This window comes from Mixophyes fleayi, chromosome 8 (genome assembly GCF_038048845.1).
Source record: "Mixophyes fleayi isolate aMixFle1 chromosome 8, aMixFle1.hap1, whole genome shotgun sequence".
In the NCBI taxonomy this organism is placed as follows: Eukaryota; Metazoa; Chordata; class Amphibia; order Anura; family Limnodynastidae; genus Mixophyes; species Mixophyes fleayi.
Genome location: NC_134409.1, coordinates 111,298,777 through 111,319,682, shown reverse-complemented (window position 1 = coordinate 111,319,682; position 20,906 = coordinate 111,298,777). Strand labels below are relative to the sequence as shown.

Genomic DNA, 20,906 nt, shown 5'->3' with positions numbered 1-20,906 from the left:
TATTATTATTATTAATATTATTATTATTTTTATTGATTTGTAAGGCTCCACAGTACTCTGCAGCACCATACAGTAAGGAAAACAGGACATACTTTAAACAGGGACATCTAAGGAAGACAGAATAAATACAAACATGACAACAAAGGGTAGCAAGGGTCCTGTACATGAGAGAGCTTACATTCTAATTAGAAGAGGGTAAAAGGAATGATGTGTGGCTCTGAGGGGAGATTGGGACACTGTGAGTGTGCACTAGTGCAGATAATTTATGTGGGAGTAAGGTAAGCTCTAATAAAGAGGTGGGTTTTCATAAAGCATTTAAAGATTTAAAGGCTGTGGGAAAATCAGATTTTGCATGGTAGGGTATTCTATAAGTAGGTATCGGCACCAGAGAAGTCTTGTAGGGTGGGAGTGAGAGGTGGTTACCAGAAATGTGGAGACTAGCAGGTAAGTGATCTAAGAGGGCAAGAGGGAGTGTATTTTGAGTTGAGATTTGAGATCTATGAAGAGGTGGTGTTGTTCATCATCATCATCATCATCATTTATTTATATAGCGCCAACATATTCCGTAGCGCTTTACAATTGGGGACAAACATAATAAACTAATAAACAAACTGGGTAAAACAGACAAAGAGGTGAGAGGTGTTGTTGAGGTATTTATAGGTTAGGGTGAGTAATTGGAATTGAATTCTTGAGGACTTGGGAAGCCAGTGAAGGGATTTGCATAGTGGTGCGGCATTTAAAAGGGATTGAAGCAGGTATTGATAGGTAATGGTAATGCCAGATCAGGGGCGGATCTAGAAAACGACTGTACCCGGGGCGATTTAGGGGGGGGGGATTTAGGCCCCGCCCCTTTCTAACAGTTTAAGCTGGCGACGGCTGCACAGTATGTGCAGGTCCGTCCAGCCGTGACAGGCAGGGACAGTGTGCTGCCCGGCTGCTCTGATTGTGTAATCAGAGCAGCCGGGCAGCACACTGTCCCTGCCTGTCACGGCTGGACGGACCTGCACATACTGTGCAGCCGTCGGCAGCAAGTGTCTGCTAGGGGGGGCGATCGCCCCCCCCCCCCCTGGATCCGCCACTGTGCCAGATAGGGTGAGGGTGCAGTTATCAAGGCAGGAGATAATGAGGGAGTGAAAAGGAGTTTTGGTAGCATCTTGGGTAAAAAAAGGGCATATTCTGACAATAATTACTAGATACTATTAAATGCTATTCTTGGGATCTCTACACGATTTAAATAGCATTATTTTGACCTGTGTTTAATGCAGAGAAGATCTTAATAAGCAATATACAATAAAGTGAATATTCTCATGACCACTACACAAAATACAATTCATACTAGTGACTACAATTCAAGCCAATACTTGTTCTAAAATGCAGACCCTCAAATTTCTGGTGTGTTCACAATCACAACCCTAAAATCTATGGTGTCTTTAATGCACAGACACCAGATCTAGATTGTCTTTATAATATTATATAGCCTAATCTCTGGTGGTTTTATAATGCAGTACAACCCAAACCTTTGGTGGATTCACTATACAGACACAAAATCTCTGGTCATTCTCCAGACCTATCGAGGCTTCAAATCTATAGTTAGTCCTGTAATATCCCCCCCTCCCCCCACACACACAATCTCAAGTGTCGTTACAAAACATACCACCCCAGGGACAAACGCAGAATTTGTAGAGGGGGGTTTCCACACCGCCAGTGGTCGTGAGCAGCATGCATGGGGTTGTGGCTATAATTTTAGACAGCTGCTTGGCCTCTCTCCAACTCTTCCTATCCCCATAATATACATGGGCAGTGCTGCGTGCACTACTGTTAGGTGCACGCAGCTCTCCCTTTTCAAGCAGAGATGTGTGAAGCAGGAGCAGGGTCCAGCCACCTCAATAATACAGTGTCCCAGGCTTGGGTGGGGTTTCCAGGCACCAGGAACCCCCCTCGGTTTACCTATGCACCCCTTACCTCTGCTAGTGACAAAATGCAGACCCCTGATTTCTGGTGGTGGCTTAATAAAGACCCCTGATTTCTGGTGGAGACTCCCATAAATTACTTACTGTTCCTGCTGTCCCCTGCTGTCCCCTGCTGTCTCTCAGCATGCTGGTCCGACACTCTGTACTGGGAGTGACATAAGCCATCATATCCATTAACTATGCATCACATATTTTCATTCTGTGCCTGGCAGACAAAGATTGCTTGCTGGCCGTTTATAATGTATTTATAATAAAACACAATTTATACTGGACTGTGAACAACCTCTTACATATTATACTGGCTAGGGGGGCAGATATCCCTCTATTCCCTGGCTCATATTGTCCCTGGATTTTGTTTACATAGAAAAGTCCAGGGCAATGTGATGTAGACAGATTCTGCACAATCTCTTCTGTGTAAACAGAGATGGTATAGGTCACCTGCATCATATTAACATATTTTTATGGTACAGTCTCTTCTTAAGCAAAGCAGGAAAGGGCAATTTGTAACACAATAATATAATAGTTTTTACTTACTCTGCTATTAAACTAACATTTTTTACATAATAAGAATTGTTTATGTGAGTTCCATCTCATCTTGTTTTCAGTTAACTTTACATGATATCAATCAACAAAGCAGCACATTTTAATCAAGGCTAGACGTACTTTGCAATTCAATTTCTGCCAAATGGAGATTTATGAGGTGAAGTGTTTCCTCAGTTGCCTGGCATAAATTATAATAGATTACGGCTTTGACTTTACAGAGCTCTCTACATGGCAGGTCATAATTTATCATTTATGAATTGTTTGAACAAATATGCAAGATGATCAACAATGAAAAGACAGCGAGGGTTATTTATGAAGCAAAAATAGCGCTGTACAGCACAGAAGCGTATTTTCCCTGTTGTGATGTCGCACATTGCTCCTGGTCTTACACCGTGCAACAATTTGTGTGAAACAATTTTCTTTCCTCTGAATGATGAGTTGGTTAGGGACTTTTCTTGTGCATGACTATATAAAGGTAATTATAGCTCCATGGCTAAATTCATTTAAAAAATAGTGTTATTCACATAAGAGGTAGTGCAAACCTACATTTCCATTTTTGAGGAGGAGACTTTAAATTAATGCTCCACAAGGACAGTCGTATGAAGGAAATAATATTCCCAGAACATCCACTCTTCTGGTATAGAACATCATTTTCAGAGGGCCACTGTGTAACCCTACAGGAATAGAAATATTTCCAAGCAATATTACTAAATGTGGGAAATGTGCAATGTGAAGAGATGTGGACTTATATCTGAAGTACAAATAGAATACTCACTCCCAAAAGACAGCAACAGATGGCATCATTACATGTATGTAATTACTTACTTGCCTCCATTACTTGCCTCCAAAATTCTCGAGAGGCTCGTCTGCAGCCGTCTCACCTCCTACCTTTCTGAATACTCCCTCCTTGATCCTCTCCAGTCTGGTTTCCGCCCTCTCCACTCCACTGAAACTGCCCTGGCTAAAGTCACCAATGACCTCCTCTCTGCAAAAGCCAGGGGCCATTTCTCCCTTCTCATCCTCCTTGACCTCTCTGCAGCCTTTGACACCGTTGACCACCCCCTCCTCCTTCACACCCTCCAGTCTTTCGGCCTCTCCGGCCCAGTCCTGTCCTGGTTCACCTCTTACCTTACTCACCGTTCCTTCTCTGTCACCACCTCTGGGTCTCTCTCCCCCCCATCCACCCTTCCAGTCGGGGTCCCTCAGGGCTCTGTTCTGGGACCCTTACTCTTCTCTCTATACACCTCCTCCCTGGGTGAACTCATCAGCTCCTTCGGCTTCAGCTACCACCTTTACGCTGACGACACTCAACTATACCTCTCCTCTCCTGATCTTTCTCCCTCCCTCCTCTCTAGGGTATCCGCCTGCCTCTCTGCCATCTCCTCCTGGATGTCCTCTCGATTCCTCAAACTTAACCTTGCCAAAACTGAGCTCATAGTTTTTCCTCCCTCTCATACCCCATCCCCTTCTGACCTCTCCATCACTGTCGACAACACCTCTATCTCCCCTGTCCCCCAACTTCGCTGCCTTGGTGTCATCCTCGACTTCTCTCTCTCCTTTGGCCCCCACATCCTCTCTCTTGCTAAATCCTGCCGCTTCCAGCTGCGCAACATCGCTCGCATCCGGCCCTTCCTCTCCCAAGATGCCACCAAATGCCTTATCCACTCTCTGATCATCTCCCGCCTGGACTACTGCAACCTCCTCCTCACTGGCCTCCCCCACTCTCATCTCGATCCCCTTCGATCCGTCCTTAACGCTGCAGCTAGGCTTATTTTCCTCTCTCGCCGCTCCTCTTTTGTCTCCCCCTCTACCTAGCCCTTCACTGGCTCCCATTCCCCTTCAGAATCCTCTTTAAGCTCCTCACACTCACCTACAAGGCCCTCGCCAACTCCACTGCGCCCTACATCTCCACCCTCCTCTCTATTCATGCTCCATCCCGCCCTCTCCGTTCTGCCTCTGAACGTCGTCTCTCTTCCCCCCTTATAACCTCCTTCAGACGCGCGTATCCAAAACTTCGCCCGCGCTGCGCCCCTCCACTGGAACAAGCTCCCTCCCTCCATCAGAACTTCCCCTAATCTGTCCAGCTTCAAACGGGCCCTAAAAACCCACCTTTTTCTTAAAGCCTTTCTGTCTCCCACTTAACTTCCTACCTTATCTTCTGCCTCTGTCCCCCTACTCTCCCTCTCTCCCCTGCGTCTCTCTGTCTGTCCACCCCTCCCCTTAGATTGTACGCTCCTCTGAGCAGGGCCATCTCTCCTCCTGTTTCCACCACTTCTAACTCTGCTCTCCAGCTACTTAGCCCTCCTCCTCGAGGGTCCTCCACCCCACGTCCACTCTCGCTCCCTCCTCCCCCCTGGGGGTCTCCCTGTCTTCCGCGCCCTCCTTCTTGGGCCCCGTCATTTGCGGATCCTCCCTCCCCCTTCCCCGCCCTCTCTAGCTGTGCATTGAGCGTACTGAGTTGCTGTGTTTACTGTACTGTGCTGTCTCCCATTGTATTGTGATTTTGTTTGTCTCTGTACGGCGCTGCGGATGCCTTGTGGCGCCTTATAAATAAATATTAATAATAATAATAATAATAATGTATGCTATATCCAATGTTCTGTGCCAAATATTGTGCAGAAGATGTCCCAAAATGAGCTGCATGTGGGAAAATGAGGAAGATTCTGAAAACAAGGATGGATCACCACACAATAAACAAAATGAAAACACAAAATTACGTTGTCCAGATCATTATCTTATAGACATGAAAGTTCTGATGGAAACTTCAAATCTCAGAGAGAAAGATCTGGGAATGTAAACTCATTTTAATATTTTACACACACACAAACAAAATATATTGCCCGAGCAAATCTTCTAAGGCAGTGGAACCAAAAATCTCTCAGTTTAAGGCACCCTTAGGGTTTCCAAACATTTTTCAAGGCACCCCTAAGCCAAAACAATTAGCAAATAGTCCCCCGCCTTACGTTCCCAGCTTATCACCAACTATGGTCATGGCACCCCTGTGAGATCGCAGAGGCACCCCAGGGAGCCACAGTGCACAGTTCGGGAACCGTTGTCCCAACGTCTTAACCTACATGGACCAATTAAAAGGTCTTAGCTTTTCACACTCCTTATCTAGGGAAAAATCCTGAATACCACTGTTTTCATCCCTCATTTGGCACCTCAATATGTAGTACTCAGGCTTAATCTCCATATCTACTGGCTTAAATAGTACAAATCATTGTTTTGTTTTAAGATGTGCAGAAACCACTACAAACTCATGAGCTACAAACTATAATAGCTGATCGGACTTCCAGCAGGTATGCAGCAGGTAGCTCTAAGCTCTTGACAGTGCAAAACATGAAAACACTTCAGCAGTGCACAGACATCTGACATGGGAGAGAATTTTGTTGAATCTTTATAAAAAACATAGGGGCCTTTGTTCAAAGACAAATAAAGAGAGAGCATTGCATTTCCACTTTATCCTTTACGTTTGTTTCCTCTTGTTTGTTTTGCACGCAAGTCCGCCAGTGGGCCTGCCTAGAAGAAGAGTCAGGGTGGAGCTACATTGCACACACAGGGCCTGATTTTGAATTAGGAGCAAACCAAAGAAAAGGAGCAACTTTGCACATGAACAAACCATGTTAGAATGCAAGGGGTACAAATTGACTTATTTTTTTGCAAGCAAGAAAAATACTGACTGTTTTTTCATCTAGCACACAAATACTTGATAGCTTTATTCTTACACTGAAATTAAAGTTGATCTAGGACATGCCGTATCCCAACTATAAATCTGTCCCTCCATTTTAAATTTTCCTCCCCCTCCAATGCAACATGGTTTTGCCAAGGTGCAAAGTTACTCCTTTTCTTTGCTTTGGTCCTAACTCAAAATCAGGCCCACGGTGTATTGAGGTCCCTTATTCCTTTCGCCAAAATCCTACATCACCTCCATTTTTTTTCTTGCAGAGCTGTGTTGTATGTATCAACCAGTTACATTACCAATGGGACGTTGCTCATTATGTTATCCATTTACTTTCAAGAGTTATGTACGACATAAATGAAGGTCAACTAACAGTGCTTGGAAGCAAATACAACTGAATAAAAGTAAATTAGTTTAAAAAGATGCATAATGAGGATGTTTTCACTTTCACAAGACATCTTTTTTATCCCATCATAAAAACTGTAATGCACATATTGGACGCCCAGCAGGAAAATGATCTTTCACAATGGGGAAATGCATAACTGTATGGACATAAAACGAGTCACTATTGTGCATACATAGATGTGCTGTGATGCACAAGTCTTGTATACACAAATGACTCCTATAATGTACAAAAAATTCCAATGATGTCACAGTACTCCATTACTCGTTGGTCCTTTTGTCCGCTTTATGTCCCATCAGCCTCAGCTCTTATTAAATAATTCAAATGAGTGTGAAGGTTGATGGGTGTTTTACGGGGTCTGAGAGGCATTTGGGGTAAATGGGGCTCTAAATGGCACATGAATGTGTTTGGGTGAGTAGCAGGGGCTGGCTGGCAGATTTTAGCCTGGGGGGAGGGATTCAGCTCCTCAGCCTATTAGGAACATTTTAAAGGGAAAAATATTAACCAGCTATAGAACTGGCCTGGGGAGCAGATGCCCCCACCCCCTCAGCCCAGCCAGCCCCTGGTGAGTAGGCATTGTGGGTGGTCTGTGGGATGTTTTAGGATGTGTGGGGGATCTGAGTAGCATTCTAATGGTCTATTCTAAGATGTTTTATCTTGTATTGTTCTTTGCTTAATTGTATTGTTTCAATACATTACTGAGATTAACAGTAATGTGTGGCCCTTCTGATGGCTAGAGAGCAGCACATATGACCCCCGAAGGATATCGGGTTCCCCATCCATGATATAAATTATAACATTGCCGAATAAGTCATGTTTTGTGCCACGGCTATTTTATTAGTTCATCGTGTATTACATTTTCATGATTATTGGTTTCAGCCATCAAAATGGCAGCCCCCAGTGTGTGTAGGTAATGGGTTCACTTTAATATTTGCAGAAAACAACACACTTCTTAGCACCCATGGGTGGCACATTGCTGTCACAAATACAGATACAGTGACAGCACAGTTCTTCTGTACCTTTTCCAGATTCTTTACTTTTTCAAAACCTTAGGAGGAGGCTTTGTTTTCACTTGACCTATGATTTCTCCTGGCTTCTGCTTCCATTAGAAAGCTTGTCTGTCAAAAGACGTTCCGTTTTCCAGAAAGTGGTGAATCTCTGAGATGTAATCAGCTGTGCCTTATCCAGCATGACAGCGCTGGAACCATTTAAGTCACTGAGGCAAACCGAAATGCTGTTTTAATCCTCTTTTGAAATGGAAAACCACGTATAATGTAAGAGGAAGAAAGAAAACATGTTATCAATAAAACAATGTGTCTCTGTAGTCACAGCATTAAGCAAACACACATGAATGGAAAGAGCACGGTGTCATTGTGCTCCTTTTTATCTACAATGTGTGACAAAAGGCTAATTATATTGAATAGAAGATGCAGTAGGGATGTGCCGACAATAATGTTACAAGGATAAAAGAGAGAATGGTGATTGTCAGATATCTACAAATACTTAGATATGCAACCCAATTTATTATATTTTTGCCTAATTAAAGATATATTAAAGGGTAAACGGTCATGTCTTACATTCTTTGGGATGTACAAATAGCTATATTTAATAAGGAAATCATTTAAAATGTATTACTGGATGCTCTATATTTATATTAATTTCTATTTAACTTTGAAGTCAATGACTACTACATACTGTACAGAATCATCAACAATACTCAGTAGGCTGTGGCATTTAAACAATGCTCAATTGGTATTAAGGGGCCTAATGTGTACCAAGAAAACATTCTTTACAACATAACCCCACCACTATGAGCCTGCACCATTGACACAAAGCAGGATGGATCCAAGGATTCATGTTGTTTATGCCAAATTCTGAAACTACCATTTGCGTCTCATAGAAGAAATGAAGATTCGTCAGACCAGGAAATGTATTTCTAGTCTTCGCCTTCCCAGTTTTGGTGCGCCCGTGAACACTGTAGCATCAAGTTCATATTCTTAGCTGACAGGAGCAGAATGTAGTGTGGTCTTCTGCTGCTGTAGCCATCTACTTAAGGTTCGACATGACCTTCATGTCCTTCCTGTCCCATTGACTCATGGACATTCTTCTCGGACCGCTCTCATTAACCAGGCATTTTCGTTCATAGACCTATCGCTCCATGGATGTTTTTGATTTGCGCACCATTCTGTGTAAATTGTAGAGACTGTTGTGTGTGAAAATCCCAAGAGATCAGCAGTATCTAATACACAACCCACACCATCTGGCACCAACAATCATTCTACGGTTAAAGTTACTTAGATCCCATTTCGTCCCCATTTTGGTGTGAGCAACAACTGAACCTCTTGACCATGTCTGCCTGCTTTTATGCATGGAGTTGCTGCCACATAATTGACTGATTAGATATTTGCATTAATGAGCATTTATACAGGTATACCTGATGCAGTTGCCACTGAATGTCTGTATACTAAAATTCAGAAGTAGTTATTTGATGCTGTATTTATTTAACCACAGGAATAGTGCTTGCATTTCATTTATGCATTGCATTATATCTATGCAAAAAAAATGCTTGATAGATATATTCCACAAACCAACATATATACTTTATCATATGTTCTGCATTCACTTTAAACTATAACTATGTTGTTTATGCAAAGAAGAAAATTGTCCTTCAGGTTCAGTGAGGTTATTTTTGTTCCCTATGTAGGTCAAAATGTACTTTGCTTTTCTATTGTCAAATGTTTATTACAAAGGTCTATGAAAAGCCTTATTTCAGCCAACTGTGGTTAGCGTGTTAAATTTTGTGCTTTATTGTTTGTGCATATAATTGTAAAATTTTTGCTTTGATTTTTGACAATCATTTTCATTTTATTTTTCTATACTTTTTTTAACAGGTTTGGGTTGATGCAGGTACTCAAATCTTCTTCTCCTATGCCATCTGCTTGGGATGCTTGACAGCTTTGGGAAGTTACAATAACTACAATAATAATTGCTACAGGTACCATCATCTGTAGATAAATTGGGAAGGGTATTGTGTAGTGCCTTCTGGTTGAAGAAGTCTGGAGTATTTCTGTTACTTTGCTTAAGAGTAATAATTAAAAATTAATGGGTCTCATTTTAAATGTTCTATCTGTCACCACAAATTGCAATGTGTACCCCTGCTCTGTGCCATTGTTAGAGTTACATCCAGCAAGCTCTGCTTCATTGCAAAACAATATCCAACATTGCAGAACACTGTTTACACATTTAACAATGGGACACGTGACCAAATACATTATTTACACCTGGTGTAAATGGTTCTGGTAACATGATTAATGTTTGGGAATTCTCAAAGAAGACACAAGTATAATATGGAGCCAGACTGGCCACACACGCTGAGATACAGCTGATATTAGACAATGGGACCAATAGTGCAATGTAGTGGCCTAATAATGGCCACAATGCATCATAATAATCTAAGCAAAATGGGCCACTATTGGGCATGTTGGTAAATGTGTTCAGAGCCCACCACTATCGGCCGTTGTGTGCAATAATCTTCAGATCACATTAACAATGGTTTGGAACCTACCGATGTTGCTTAACTGAACAACGATCCTGTGTGTGATTATCCATAAGTTATGGTGCTCCTGTTCTGTACCCCTAATTTCACACACAAAAAAAGTAGCCAAAAAGTGATATACTTTTACTTTGTAAAGTACATAAGTAATACAATATTACTTTTTATTCTTTTCTAGGTTATTCTTTTCACTAATCATTGAATTATATTAGATTATTTAGAAAATAAAAATTGTTACAAAGTTATTAACTATATACATCTACAGTTCCATTTTATTTACACTACTAAACGGAAAATATTTTTACCTGCCCATTATTTAAAATAATGAATCCTCAAATTGCAGGACATTTGTTGTGTACAGGATATGGTAGAACTTCCTCCAACTAGATAACCCCTCTTACTTATGGCACTATAGTATGTACCCACTCAGTGGAAGTCTTTTTGCTGGTAATGGTCATGTATAGATTTCATACTAAAGCCTTAGTTCTCCTGCTTATAGTCTAAAGTAGGAAACAATGACTGCTTTTAGATTGAAACTTGTGACACAATACTATTTTTATCCAAGGCAGTGTCCTATCCAATCAGGCACTGCATAAACCTCACAATTACAATGACATCAATTTTAAATATCCCCACAACCATACTCTTCTCTACTTGCTGTTAAAATGCCGGGATCAGAAAGTCATGGGGAATGCCACTATATAGATACATAAGCTGATAGATAACTGGTATCCAAAAAGTGAAAAACCCTTTAAGTATTTTTTAACAGAAGGGTAAATTAAACTTGCAACACACAAGACAGTCCTACCACTCAGCACTAGCGACAGGCAATTGGATCAAATTCCAAAGTGCAAATGTCAGTGGCCAAAATGAACATGATTTAGCTGTCCTACCTCAGGACATACCACCAGATCACTCCTGGGCACCCTGTGGTTGGAAGAGGAACATACATCAGGATAATAGCGGTCATCTTGAAATTGCTAAATAAATTATTATTACCATTTATGTACATAGTGTCACCATATAATGCAGCGCTTTACAGAGAATATTTTAATCATTCACACTAGTCCCTGCCCCATTGGAACTTACATTCTAAATTCTTTACCATAAAAGCAAAAAATATAATTGTGACAATACAGTGTGGGTAGCCCACATTATTCCTTATGGGAGATTGCTGGACAGCATTTATACAAATATTACTTATATATATATATACACGTGCATACATACACATCACTTGTGTATTACCATATATAGAGATTACAGCGTTTTAAGGAATACACTGTACTGTGTGTTCATATGTTGGACACAGCTGTTCATTTTCACGGTCAATTGTCAGCAGTCACTAAAATTCATTAGATGAATGTTAGATGCTAAATTAAATCTAGAGAAATGTTATTGCTTATAAAACTGATAATTTCTGGTTTACTTTCCAGGGACTGCATTATGCTTTGCTGCTTGAACAGCGGTACCAGCTTTGTGGCTGGTTTTGCAATATTTTCTGTCCTTGGGTTCATGGCTTATGAACAAGGGGTTCCAATTGCTGAGGTTGCAGAATCAGGTATGTATCAATAAGTTATGTTACCAGATGCACAATTAGTAAAGCATATGTGAAATAATGTACCCTATATTATATATTTTAAGTTTATTATAATTTGCTGACGCACACTTTGACTACATAAAAGCACAAAGCAATATAAGGTGATAATATTCATGCTAATTTACATGAGAACTCTCTGATTCTATGCAATCAGTGAGGCCGTGCACTAAATGCACACCACAATGTGCCCTGGTTTGGTATTGCTGTGCCTTGTTGGTACACCGAGAGAACTTCAAGGTGCAAACTAGAAATGTGCTTAGGCTTGTGTAGAAGCTGAAGAATCTCAATGGCACTCTGGGTAAAAGTGTAAATAAAATTTGAAGTTTCACATTAAGGTCCAACCTTCAATAACTTTAGAACCACCTATTTCTAACTGGTCCGTTTAGACTCATTTTGGCTTAAATCAGTGTTTCCCAAACCTAGTCCCCAGGTACCCCTAACAGTGCATGTTTTCCATATCTCTTTGCTTGAGCACAGGTGAAATTCACTACTGACTGACACATTGTAAAAGATCCACAGGTGGTACTAATTATTTTACTTGTGACCTAGAAAACACTTAAATCAATAATAAAAGTAAGGGGACATCGGGACTACCTTTGGTACATGGGACAGTTTTGTAGATGGTGCAAAATCCAATTTGACACCAGATGCAAAACCTGGTGCACAAACTATGTTATTTTGAGGAGTGGAAATGGCTGTGCATCTTCATGCACACTCAGGAATTCTTCTCATTTCAATAATTTGGTTAAAAAAAATGAGATCTTGCCTTTGCACTGCTCTGCACAACTAGATGAACTGGTACGCCTACTATGTACTTACCAAGGAACATCGTCCTTCTGTCCAACTCCTCCTATAGGCTGATGCAAGCTTCTGCTCCTCTGCAAGTATCACCATCTTGTAAGGCAAACTGATGCATTTTAGCTAAAATCTAGGCGGACATGCGTAAATTGAGGAATATCTAACTGATTTTGTCCTTTGTAAATGAGGCCCAATACTTATAAGGATAATCATCATTATCAGCTATTTATATAACGCCACTAATTCCGTAGAGCTGTACAGAGAACTTGCTCACATCAGTCCCTGCCCCACTGAAGCTTACAGTCTAAATTCCCTAATATACACACAGACTAGGGTCAATTTGATAGCAGCCAATTAACCTACCAGTATGTTTTTGGAGTATGGGAGGAAACCGGAGAAAATACGGTGAGAGCATACCAACTCCACACAGATAAGGTCATGGTCAGGAATTAAATTCATGACCCCAGTGCTGTGAGGCAGAAGTGCTAACCACTAAGCCACCAGATGGTACATATCTTAGCATCATTTGTGTTTTATAGTGATGCTTGCAAATCCCATTATATTTACAATTCTGGATGCCTGATTGTCTTTGACAAGTCTGTTCTAATTTGCAGTCTTCTAGGAAATATACCCCTTATTTGATTATGTAATTTTGCCCATTGTGTTAATTCATCCAGCAGACCACCCATCTCTTGACACTGCACATTACACCGTACATGATATACCAAACATGCAAATAGAAGCTCAGTCATCCCCTGAAACTAACACAGCATATTCACCTTGCATATAACATGTACAAAGCATCCTCTAATTTTATTTGGTTTTAAAACAACGACTTGGCTGCTAAAGTTACTAACTACACTATCTGCTCCATACATTTGCTATAACTGACATATTTAGGAGTTCAAAGCTTTTTTCTGGAATTGGGAGGAAAACTCCCTGGTCTGAGTGCTAGGCTTGTAGTCTCCTAGAAGGAAATTGTCTATAAAGATTCTGGTCAGTGATGTCACATCAGATAACCGAGATGTTGTGTTTTCCTATTTGAGATTTTTGGCCCATGTCAACAAGTTTTTGGTCAGTGGTTAAGAGTTGTGGAATTATCTAGTAATTGGTTATAGAGGGAGAAAGAAATAGCACAAGACTCATTTGTATGTACAAAGGTGATATAGAAAAATAGCATCTGACTAAAAAATGCTTCACATATGAAAATTTAAATTGTTCAGATTATATTGAATGGTTGTGGCTAATGATTGTGTAATACTACAGATATATTGCTAGTTTAAAATTAGGCTTCAGACAAATAAAACACCTGCTCTCACAACCTATTTTTTTATTGAATTAGCTTTGTCAAGGATAATTTACAGATTACGGTGATATTGATATTAAATGGGCAACATTCTTATCATGTCCATATGCCTCAGTGGGATTTCACATATTTGCTGCATTTGAGTGAGGATTTGTAACTGACCTTAACTTTAGAACTGTTATTTTACTGACCATACCTGAGAATAGTAGAATACTCTGGATTTTTTTCCATTGAAAAGTAAAATCCAAAAAAGAGGTATAAAATCAAACAAAACAGCTACTTTCCAATGAACAACCTGTGTGTTGAAGAGATTTGCAGCTATAAATTAAAGACTAGAAGGGAAGGTAGTTGCATATGACACCAATTGCTAATCTATACGAGGTATATGCTCATTTTAAATTCCATCTTTATTCATAGACCTTCTACTTAGAATCCAGTAGGCCGATACTGTTAATCACGATTTGAAAGAAAGGAAAGTAGATCACAGTATAAAAAAAAAAAATCATGTTTGACCCGGTTTCTTCCTTTAAGGGGTCATCAGTTGTTTTCTGTGACCCAAAAAGGAGCACACAAAATTAGTCAATAAGTAGGTAATTAGCACTGTACAATTATTCAAATTGTCCCATTTTTAAAAAGAATTTAATGCACCAATTTTATATGTAACTGATACATTGCCCCTGTCCTCCTCAAAATATCCACTGTAATATTTGTTCTCCAAATCCTAATGATAGTCTAAAACATAACATTATATATATATATATATATATATATATATATATATATATAAATATATATATGTAGATGGTACTGTAGGTATAAATTTAGCACCATGTAGAACAGTTGCTTCTGTTACTACCAAGTGGGATATTTTAGGAGGTACTTAAACTCCATAATCTCCACTCACTGTAGCATTCTGTCACTATTTCCTCTCCATCATTTGGCGATGTCAAGAAATATTAACATCCTGACACGATGCAGGGTTCAGGCGCAGGGCCACCTTATTGCACCATCCCTAAAACACACAACCTCAACACACCAAAGAGTGCTGCTAGGCATGACCCCAGTTCCTCACAGGCACTATATTATTTCAAATCCAACCAATAGCATCAATATTGTTGGCTGGGCTTCTGCTCCAGCCCCACAGTCTCCAGGTGGGATGGTGTCAGGGCTGGCAATTAATTAATTAATGTTTTAAAAATGTATTTAAATCTTGTTTTTAATACTATACTTTATAGCTTTGTCAGGTTAGTAAGAGGAAACCGCTGCTCATTGTTACGTGCAAGTTGCGTTTGGACGTCAATCAGGCCCTTTGTGTGCAAATCACCATGAGTTTGGAGCCTGAAAATGTATGATTTTTAATTGTCTATGTAGAATCTTAGTTATAGTGCATCAATATAGTGAAATATCCAGACTACCCTGTCCTAAAGGAGGGCTCCCATGTGTTCCAGTTCCCCAGGAGAGTCCACTGTTTTTACCCCTAGAATTATTTACTGTTAAAATGTACTAAAAATCAAATAACTTATGTTCGTTAACATAATTATTTTGAAAAATGTGGTCTAAGCAAATTTATGCTGTTAGAGAAATAGGAGCTCTGACCTATAGAGATAACTCCCAGGCCAGGCAAGTGGGTTTTAGCCTCCCTTATTCTATGACAGTATAGAGAGGGCTTTCTTACTACAGATGAATTAAACTATATAGAGCATTTTGAGATTCTGCAGATTTCAGTCATTTGATGTCAGTGCAAAATGTGGCAGAAGCTGGGTTAAAATAAAGTTTTGGAAAGGTTTTAAAAAAAAATGCAAAATACTAAAGCAGGAATTCCTCACATATAATATTGAATATGTCTCCATGTAAAAACTAAATACTTCTCTAAAGGTACGATTTATCATTCATGGTGTGTGTCCTCTTACATAAATACTTGTCTGACCCGCTTTTGTTTCCTGCCACTGGTCGCTGATTATCTCCGTTTATCACAGGGGTAGTTGACAGCTCTAACATAAATGTCAATGTGCGGCAATTAGTGGTGAGTTTAATCTCTAGTAATCAGCTGGAAAGAATCTGAAAAAACAGCAATTGCTTTAGAAGCCCCGAGAAGGAGAGTCTTTTACTAATCTACACTGTGTACGCTGTCCAGCTGCTGAAGCTATCTAAAATAATAAAAAATTTAAGCCCTCAACCTAATGCTGTAATAATTCTGGGTCTCCTTGTTGCATTGGTGACACAAGGAGGATATGCACAGTTGCCCTCTCTGGTACCAAAGGGATGATCAGTGAATTAATTGACCTAAAATCTATTGTTTTCACATACCCCCAACACATACACCCTGAGATTATATGGATCTAGCCAGCCTCATGTGGAGGATTGTGGGGCTGGGGGTAACAATATAAAACTCCTCACTTGGCCTGGAACTTATACAATATCCACCCACCTTCACTGGTGGAGGGACAAGAGAAATGAATAGCCTAAATTGCAGTGTTTGGTTCCCTACCCCTGCCACTGATGCTAGTGCCCTAATCCCTTCTGGTATCGGGTAAAAGGATGGACATAGTATTAGCTTTCAACATAGTGACAGGACACTGCCTATCTCTGTGTGTTAAGGGGAGAAGCGGAATACAAACCCTTAGCCTAGTGATAAAGGTTGGAAAGGGGACTATAATGTAATGCTGTGCTGTTGGGGAATAGACATAATCTGTGTATTATTTTAAATATCACAATAACCCCTATCCAGAAAATGTCTGTTTTAAAGAAAGAGCATCTTGATTGAACCCCTTGATCTTATCCTGGCTGCTGTAATATTATTGGGATAAATAAAGTGCACTTCTTATTGGTTATATCCAGATGGCACATATTGAGAGATTTTCAGAGGAGACTCTCCTTTGAACTCTAAAAGCTTTATCCTTTTAGTGAGTTTTGGGAAAAATGTCTAGTGTGAAAAATTTAGAGATTTTTCGCACCAATTCTCATGTATCTAAATCAGATAATTGGGCTATTATTTTTTTTACTACATTTTCTCCCTCCTTTGGAGGGCAGTGGCCTTTCATTAGATAGTCCACAGGTGGCAACCCCCAAAGAAGCCTTACCAGGAGGTTGTTGCCAAACAACGAAGAAGGTATCAGAAGACAAGAACTAAGCAGAAATCGCAGAACTAGCCAAAAGATTTGTGACAGGCAGTAGGAAAGCAGATTCAAGGAACAAGCCAATGTCAAGGAAGACGAAGATCATGCATAGTCATAAGAAGTTTTCAAATTAAAAATCTATAAATAGAACAAGGATATGTTTGAGCTCTTTGTTCAACAAGAATACTTAAAGCACAGACCAAAACGAAGGAAAACTGAAGGGTAAATATATCAAAACACCCTTAATTGGTAAGAAGAGAAAAACAGATGAAAGTGATAAGGCAATCATATTCTCTGAAAATCTCTGATAAATAGAACAACTAAGCTAAATGATCATCATTTACAAACTGGGAGTCAACAGATGACCCCCCTCACAGAAATATTGCACATATAAATGCTCCTCCGGGGAGGAGCTTAGTTGATTCTTTTGTTTGTGCCCAATGAAGTGACAGCTCTAAGTATGAGGTAATGTGGACTACCCTAATTCAACTTTCACACATCTTAAGTAAAATATTTAAATTGCTTTAAAAAGGCTCTTACCCATCATATTACATCTGCTATTCAACAATTTATTGCACACGCACAACATAATATAAACCTCTTAAGTATCACCACTGAGAGGGTTTTGGGACAAAAACCCTTATCTCTGCCTTGTGGCATTTTTTTATATTTTAGACACCACCCAATGCCCACCCAATGAAGGAGAGCTTCATTGGTATTAAATTTAATTTTGCAAATGTACATATATAGCAAACAGTTGTTTTTTTTTAACTTTGCTTTGTCACAGTTATTTTTTATAATATAATATAATAGTTGTTGTACAATTTTTAAAAGCTATAACATTTTACAACAGTTTAAATAAAATCACAAAAAAAGTTTTGTATTGTCATTCATGTAAAAACACTATTATTTTATACAATTTGTCAATACAATTACCCATTGATTAAATTGGAGATAGGTCTTTATCTCTCAAAGATAAAGAGTTCAAGAATTACAAAGTAACTTATACTATATGTATAAACTCTTGAAAATAACATTTGTAGAGCTATGTTTATTAAATTACTGCAATTACTTAAGTATTTATTAGAGACACTGTAGTAGAATAATATACTTACAGCTGAATATAATCTACAGGATAATTTACTCCCTATTGTAAATTATAGACATGTTAGTGGTCAAAAGGAGGTTGTAGGCAAAGGTTCTTTATATAGATCAGAGAAATCCAAGGTGACTTCTAATATCTGTAATAATTTCAAGTAGGAGGTATACTATATATGATATATTACATAGAAGAGCAAAGAGGTTCAGTGCAATATTCACCTCGTTCTGCATTTCGGTGTGGAATTAACCTATTTCTCAGGCAGAACATGGCACTACACAAGTTTGCAAAATAAACACTTACATCACAACATCATAATTCACAGTTCATATAGATATTTACTGGAATTTTTATATATTATTAATATCACTTTCACAGTATTAGAATATGTAAAACCCCTTCAGAATTATTTGCCCTATCTACAAGTTTAGTCTGCAGTTTTGCACCTATACATTTTTAAAGAACTAGTACTAGTTTGGACGGGGAGAGTAGGAGACTACATTTCTCCATTTGTAACCTCCCACAATGACATGAAATGACCTATGCTTCCTGCTGCTACAACACTGACTGTGCTTAGGATAATCCTGCGGGTAGATGCATAGCTTGCCATACGCACTGTTCTATCCCCTGAGGAGTTTTTCTTTTAGCTCTTCTGCTTTTAAATGTTAAATGATTCTTAGGGGTATATTTATTAAAATGCTGGTTTGAAAAGGTGGAGATGTTGCCTATAGCAACCAATTAGATTCTAGTTATCATTTATTTAATACATTATACAAAATGACAGCTAGAATCTGATTGGTTGCTATAAGCAACATCTCCACTTTTCCAAACCCGCAGTTTAGCAACTATACCCCTTAGAGTCACAGCTATGGTTATTATGTAATTCTACAGTCTTTAACTATGATGCAAAAGATGGAATGTACTCATACTTGCCTACTCCCCCAAAATGTTTGGGAAACTCACAAATTTGGGGGAAGGTTCCTGGCAGAGTAGGCCATTGATGATGCGATTCAATGCAAATCGTCACCTCCTCATGCTCCCACACTTGTCCCTTTGACCTCCCAGATGGGAGTTTCAAAAAAATAGGCAAGTATGAGTGTACTTTGTCTAAATAGAACTCCAGTATATGCAAGCTGGAAATTTGTTTAACTGTTTATTTAAGGTTTTACAAATTTATGTCAAGAACAACGTAGTAAATTGCACAGGCATCCCTTATGGGGGAAGTAACAGAAACATTAATATGGATATAATAATTAAACAAACCATTTGCGCAAATAGTCAGTAGCCATAGGCTATAATCATTCATTTTCTCTTTTCCCTACTGCTGTAGTGTGGAGGGTTGTGTAGATCAGGGTACTGTGAAGCCCTATGATTTTAATTGTGGCTTGGTATCAGCCCAGATTGTAAAGTATTAAAAGAAAAAAAAAGAAAATAAAGTGAAAGTGGAAAGAAAGGTCAAGACCTAGGACAGTTGTAGGGGACTTTCACATTCACTGCAACATTTTTAAAATGGATAAATGTTTTTATGTATGTTCACTTAAAATATAAAACAAATTAAAGGTAAAGCCCTCCGGTACATCTGATTCTTACCTATAGTGTTGCTGTTGCCCCAGATGTCGCATGTGGATACACTATAATTGTATTATTGTTATCCCACTCTCCCCATTAAGTTTGATTGGAGAAATATGTTATTGGTAAATAGTAATGAAAAATATGTATCACAAGGAAATAATTAAATAAAATTGATACAAATGCCCTAGGCAAGTACTGAGTTTGCCTATATGGTAAATACAGTCCTGCCTCACATGTCAGATGATGTGTTTTGGTGATAGGTGAGTAATTTATTTTGCTTGGTACATTTATTTAACTAGTAACTATCATGTATGTAATATAAGCCAAATAAAGGAAACTATACTTTCTATAATGAAAAAGAATCTGAGGCATCTCAATTTCACGTTAGCAATGTACATTGTGACGAGATCGCCCCTTTGGTCATTAAAATTGATGCATTTCCTGTTAGTTACTGCCATGCACGCCTCTGTTTATCAGGACCTGGTCTGGCTTTCATCGCCTACCCAAAAGCTGTCACCATGATGCCTTTGGCCCCTCTGTGGGCAGCCTTGTTCTTCATGATGCTCATATTCCTCGGCCTTGATAGCCAGGTAAGAATCATGTTCTGCCAAAATAGTATATTAAATAAGTGGATTAGTGATTAAATAGCTTTTAAGTGTAATTAAATGGAAATATGTTTAGAAGAAATACATATTTCCACTCAATTGTAAATGTTCAATAAACATATGTACATTTTACCTGTGAAATATGAATACTTTGCATACTTGCATGTGTGAATATATGTAATATAAGTTGAATTAAATATGGCCAAAGCTTATAATGATCAGTGTTGTAAAAGTACAAAATGCATATTTAATAACATAGGGCCTGATTCATTAAAGATCTTAACTGTAGAAACTTCTTATTTCAGTCTCCTGGACAAAACCATGTTACAATGCAAGGGTGCAAATTAGTATTCTGTTTTACACATAAGTTAAATACTGACTGTTTTTTCATGTAGCACGCAAATACTTGATAGCTTATTTGTACACTGAAATTTAAAGTTGATATTTGTGTGCTTCATGAAAAAAACAGTCAGTATTTAACTTATGTGCAAAACAGAATACCAATTTGCACCCCTTGCATTGTAACATGGTTTTGTCCAGGAGACTGAAATAAGAAGTTTCTTCAGTTAAGATCCTTAATGAATCAGGCCCATAGTAATGACAAAATAAATGTTGTGATATACATAATAGTCGATAGCTAGTTCTATATACAGAAGGCTAGT

The 20,906-nt window shown here is 39.0% G+C and overlaps 1 protein-coding gene across 1 annotated transcript in view; it reads left to right on the top strand.

The window, feature by feature from the left end:
* Positions 1-20,906, top strand: part of SLC6A11 (solute carrier family 6 member 11) — a 155,304-nt gene that overhangs the window by 122,625 nt on the left and 11,773 nt on the right. The window contains exons 8-10 of the mRNA XM_075183181.1: positions 9,487-9,590; positions 11,585-11,709; positions 20,117-20,229. Coding sequence (XP_075039282.1) covers positions 9,487-9,590; positions 11,585-11,709; positions 20,117-20,229 — 342 coding nt within the window. The remainder of the gene's footprint in view (positions 1-9,486; positions 9,591-11,584; positions 11,710-20,116; positions 20,230-20,906) is intronic.